The sequence below is a fragment of the Schistosoma mansoni genome, assembly GCF_000237925.1.
Source record: "Schistosoma mansoni, WGS project CABG00000000 data, supercontig 0240, strain Puerto Rico, whole genome shotgun sequence".
Lineage (NCBI taxonomy): Eukaryota > Metazoa > Platyhelminthes > Trematoda > Strigeidida > Schistosomatidae > Schistosoma > Schistosoma mansoni.
In genome coordinates this window covers 4,877-10,660 of record NW_017386104.1, presented here as the reverse complement: position 1 = coordinate 10,660, position 5,784 = coordinate 4,877, and the positions used below count along the sequence as shown (strand labels likewise).

At 32.4% G+C, this 5,784-nt stretch overlaps 1 protein-coding gene across 1 annotated transcript; it reads right to left on the bottom strand.

The window, feature by feature from the left end:
- Window positions 1-384: 384 nt before the first annotated feature.
- On the bottom strand, window positions 385-5,524 carry Smp_160630 (DNA repair protein rad51 homolog 3, r51h3,putative; the record flags this gene model as incomplete). The annotated part of the gene is made up of 5 exons (XM_018792607.1): window positions 385-444; window positions 1,571-1,837; window positions 3,831-3,962; window positions 4,511-4,662; window positions 5,368-5,524. Coding segments are annotated over 5 exons (768 nt in total), but the record flags the coding sequence as incomplete, so codon positions are not given.
- Window positions 5,525-5,784: the final 260 nt, after the last annotated feature.

The following is a 5,784-nucleotide window of genomic DNA, read 5'->3' as shown; positions in this document are numbered from 1 at the left end:
GGTCTCGCACGCCAACGCTTAACCTCTAGACAACTGCGCCCACACCCAACAGTGTTAATGTCTAACTTCAACCAGTCGTGGATGTGTACTGCTGAGGAGTCCTACATTAAGACGAAACGGTCGTCCAGTGCTTCAATAGTGGTCTAGCTTAAATCGACTCATGAATTTATATATATATATATATATATATATATATATAGTATAAAATCGTGTTATTTTTTTTCTTCACTAAATTAAAGACATAGACCCTCGAGAGTAGAAATAAAAAATATTTTATGCCTTTCTCTGAAATAAATGTCTATGTTGTCAGCAGTGTGTGATTAAGGAAGCAAAAATGAAATATTGTATATTTTTAGCTATGTGTATTTTTAAAAAAAAAACTGATTACTCTGGCAAGTGTTTGTTACATTTATTGTTTTGAATAAGATCACGAATACCACCAGTCTAAAAACATGAGGAAAAAAATACAATGAGGATTTTGTATTCAAGTGTATTCATTGGAAAATAATCACAGTATGTAAATTATTCAGAAATGCCATATTTTTATTTATTGTTGAATAATAACTACTTGACATTCTAATTAATAACAAGAGGTAAAGAACATTTCTAAATATTATGTAATCGTTGTTTGATATCAAAGTATCGATGTAAAATTCAATTCGTAGGGATATGTATGCTCATGTCGTTACATCACGTTGTCCTTTATGCAGAACTTACTCTGTAAATTATCCTGTGAATATAATTTTTTCTATACTAAGGACAGATACATAGAATAAATTGAGTTTTTCACACTTCAATTTTTAGTTTAGTCTCTTGATATTCGCATAATGTGGTTTTCTCATGTATAGTACGCGATGTAGTTTTAATTTATTACACTTCTTAAAATAGTAGTGAAACAGTAGCTTTAGTCCGATCATAGCATTCATCTTCTAACTGCTTTTTAGATTTGAATCCCACAACACGCGCTATTATTAGCTCTCACAAAAAGTGTAACTCAAAGCGAAATACTCATACTCATAATTCATAAATGAGTTACATCAAAAAGAGGAATAATAATTCTTAATGTGAACAACAAGACGAAGTGAGATTCGATAATAGCAAGAAACAGTAATACCATACATATTTGATGATAGTGAATAAAGTTTTTATTCGGTTACTTAATCAAATTTCTTCCTTGATCAATAAATACCAATTACCACTGAGAAAGCCATCACCAAAGTGTTCGTTATAAAGAAGCCTGTTCGCAAAAATACTGGTTTTCGAGGCCATCAGATGAGATATTTTCCATTGAATATTAACAAACGCAAAGTTCAAGGTTAATACTTCTGTTCGCTGCTTATATACATATAAGCGAGTAATCTATTTTTTTCTTAATACATGGAACAGGAAATGGTGCCGAAATAAAGGAATTTACTTTGATTCTAAGTATTTAAAAGTTAAGAGGATAAGTGTAGCATATTTTTATACAGGTGTTTGTTTGTTATTAAATAGAAAGTTCCGCTACATGTACAAAATCATGTCAACAATACTACAAGCATTATTAATCCAAGAAAATATTGTGTCAACCTACTGTAATTTGATAATATCCAACACCATATGGTTTTCCAGGATGTTTAAGCAGTCGTACTTGACGAATACCTGTTGTTAAACGTGCAAGGAAAACTCGGAGAGAACAAATATGCCCCCAACTATCTCCAAGCGCAGGTACTAGACATGAATTTTGATCATTTCTGCATTGTTCTTTTCCAACTTTATCTCCTTCTATAACACAATCAACTTGTTCTGAATTCAAATTTTTGGCATCGAATTTAGTTGTAATTTGATTTGTAAGAATAACCTGAAAATCATAAACTGAATGTAATCAGAGTCAATTAAATAAACTAAGTAGAAATCTTACTATTTTTGTAAGTCATTTTTATTTGAGAAACAAAAATACACCAGTAAACCATTGTATCACCAAACATTTGATATGGATGTTCACCTAAACCCAACAGTCAAACGTGATTGTTGCATATGAATCCATCCACATCAACATGGATGAAACTTACTTTAATACATGATAAATCAAGTGAGTAGTGAGTTAAACAGCTCTATAGTCCAGAGATTAATTGTCAAATAGTTATCTTCTGTATGTAAAATAAAAGATGTCTAGCATATTGGGAGGAATTTAAAAGCAAAAAGATCGACAGTTCGTTTTAGTTACGAAACTGGACAAGCCAACTAAATATCGACTCGATATGGCGAGTAAGACTTTAGTCTGGTAATCGGATATTTTAATTCTATTCGTTGCTAAACGACATAAAATAAACGCATACTGTTATATCGCGATGAGAATAATGGATCGTAAACTGTTGGAATCTATTTCTGGACTAATACTATACATATATTTTTACTGTATAATAGTTAGGTAGCTAAACTATGCATATTCATATTTCTCTTATTTTAAGCTTCATTTTGATTCATAGACTATTACTATATGATTTACCATTCTTGAGTTATGTCCAGTCTATCAGTTACTGTCCCCCACATTCACAACCACATTTGGATGAATCTTGTACAAATGTTATTTTTCTATTTTATGGTTCGATGTGATCTGTTTGGTTGGTATATAAATCCAGTAAATAATTCATATTGCAGAGGCTGTTATTGGTATTCTGGGCTTAACAGGTAGGGCTAGGCGGGAAGCAGGGCTGATAGAGACTTTAGACTGCTCGTACGGGTTTTACGCGTCATTAGTCCAAACAATAGTTCACTGTATTTTAATTGGCGTGATCGTCACGCCATGCATTGATTGGGGCACAAACCCATAAGATATAATACATACATTAAAATTTTTTAAGTTTGAAGTGATAATTACGTATAAATGCTGTTCATATTCAATATTTTGTATATGTCATTTTTCCATTTCAGTGGGAAACTACTTCCTTCCCTAGTCAGCTCTTTTTTTGTTCTCAAATCCGTTCTTTGGGGGGGGGAATGCTATGGATCGGTAGTGATATTTTGTAAGTAACCCTTACCAGGCTAAACTATGCACATTATTTCAGACGATCAGTTCTACTTGAGGTCGATTACAGTCAGAAAACTGTCTTGATTTCTCCATATATTTGTGTATGAATACACATAAACAATAAGTGATTCTACAGTAATTAGATTACATTAAAACGTACACTGAAGGTGACTAACTCAGCAACAACATCCCACTCTCGGTATAGATCGGCACAAAACTGGCTAGTTCAATATAACCGGACAGAAAAAAAGGTATCAGTCAATAAGGGAAGTTGCTTTACGACTAAACAAAGAAATGCAAAGATGGAAATTGTTCGATAAAAACGTAGTTACTTATGAGTAGTACAATTATGACACAAATCACGCATATCAGTAATTTACGTAGTTTCCGTCCTCTTTAGCATAGCCAGTAATAAAGAGAAATACCCTTGCGTAATTCGAACAAATAAATGTATAACAGTGAAGAAACATTTTAGCGAATGATAATCATGAACTTATTATATTTCAATCAAACCTCACTTTAACAAAACAAGGTTATGAACAATGGATTATGGCATGAATAACATATTATTGTGAGAATGATTGGTAGTAGTAATTGAAGCAGTATCTGAATATGTGTAACTCACTGACTGAAAGTTGAGTATTCCACTCCTTCTAACTAGATTGATGATTGAAACGATAATCAAATATTCAAGATCAAAAAACTAAATAGAATAATTTTCATTAAGTCCAATGCAATATACCTTGGTGCATATTTATTTAATAGGATGACACTAGAATAACAAATTCGTCAAGGATATACCATAATCACTGAGATGACTTACCGCAGCCTTCTGACGTCCAGCAACACAGAGTAACATTTGTGTTACACTTGCCAATAATCTATTACGTTGAGGAATATCGTCAAAATCGTAACGAAATGGGAGAGCGATACTGTCGACCACAATCAGTCGAATCTGAATTAAGATCAATAAAAATTTGCGTCTGAAATCAGTTATATCAGAGTTTATGAATTTCCTTAAAAAGTAAAGGACCTCCTTACTGAGTTAATTTCCCTCGCTTGAAATTTCAACTGATGTTTCCCCCTAATTTACATACGAATAACTTCAAGGTAGCAACAACGGTCGGGACGAATAACCTCAATATCTTAAATCTCACTGAACTAAAAAAATATTAGAATAATACTTGGTATGTAACTAGAAAGAATTATTCACTTCACGTAGAAGTAGTAGTAATAGTAGTATGAATCAAAATTTCAAATAGACATACTTTAAACAAATCATTTGATACTTTAAGTTATTTTTTATTTAAGCACGGTTTGCTACATATACTATCGGTTTTTATTTCGTACTGAACTTAGCACTGACATTTGAGAATGGATTGGTATATTCCAATCCAAAAGCAGAGTAGAATACCCTAACTTCTAAGATAAATCACTTTCATCCATAGATAATAGAATAAATTCAAAAAATTTTAGGTCATATACAGGATAATAATAATTTACCAGAGGATGTTGGTCACAAAATTGTTCTAAATGTCGACAAACAGCTAATAACTTCAAATGATCAGTTATTCGTATGTAGTGAATTCCGGACATTAGACTCTCAACAGTTGGACAATATTGTTTAATGAAAGATTCATCTGTTCTTTCGGGATCTGTTCACAAATAAACATAATAATAATAATAGTTATCAAATATTTGAGAAGTTTACATAAGTTAAGAGAATTAAGTCATTGAAAAACAGATGAATGAAAAGATAATTTTAACATACACAAAATAACAAATAGCTTAGCGCAAGTTGTGTAAAATAACAAAAAACATTACCGACTGTTTGCTATTAGTTATAATCGTCAATTTTATTGATTTTGTAATTCCGACAGATTAGTTTCTGAATAATATCCGGCTAAATACTACAACCATCTCTTTCGAAATACAACCTAACTGTGAACTACACATGCTGAGAAGTTTCCAGTAAAACAAACTGTCGAAAAGCTTAACCGACCACGAAAAATGCAAAGATGGATATAAAAAGGTTTCGTGTAAATCGGTTCACTATGCGGTCAATTTTTGTCACAAACTGATCCCATTCAGGATACTGTTGAAAACCAAGGAGCACGCACTGCTGCCTTAATCAAGTATGGGTCTCCATGATGAAATTGTACCACTAGACGCCAACATAGTAGTTGAGGGTTGACCGTGAAGCCGACAGGGGTTCGATCCCCTACAGACACAACTGAGGAGCCCGATAATAGAACAAAACAACTATCGAGGGCTCTTCAGTTTCCAATGGTACCTCAGATGACATCGATATATGATGAATAATAACTACAAATGAAAGGAGTTATAAAGTGTCATCTCACTTGATTCAATATAATGACGTTTACAATGATCTGCTAATGCTGAAGCCATTTGTCGAACACGTTCAGGTATAAAGTTTCCTTCAGTATCTAGAAACAAAGCTTGTCCATTGAGACCACTGAACCATTTGGGAATTTGTACATTAACACAAGCTTGAAGACTGTCGAGACAGTAAATTTAATAAATAAATACATTAATTTCAAAAATAATTTCAAACCATATGTTTTCGTAATTGATAAGGAAGTTGTATTAATTAAACCATGATAAATTTATAGTATGATATTGATTTACTTTCAAGTGATACAATAGGAGAGACTTTTTTATTGAAAGTATAACGGAAAAGATAATAAAATACTTGGTACTTTGATGGTTAGCACAGAGGGTTTGTAGAGAGTGATGAAATTTGTACCTCGCATAAC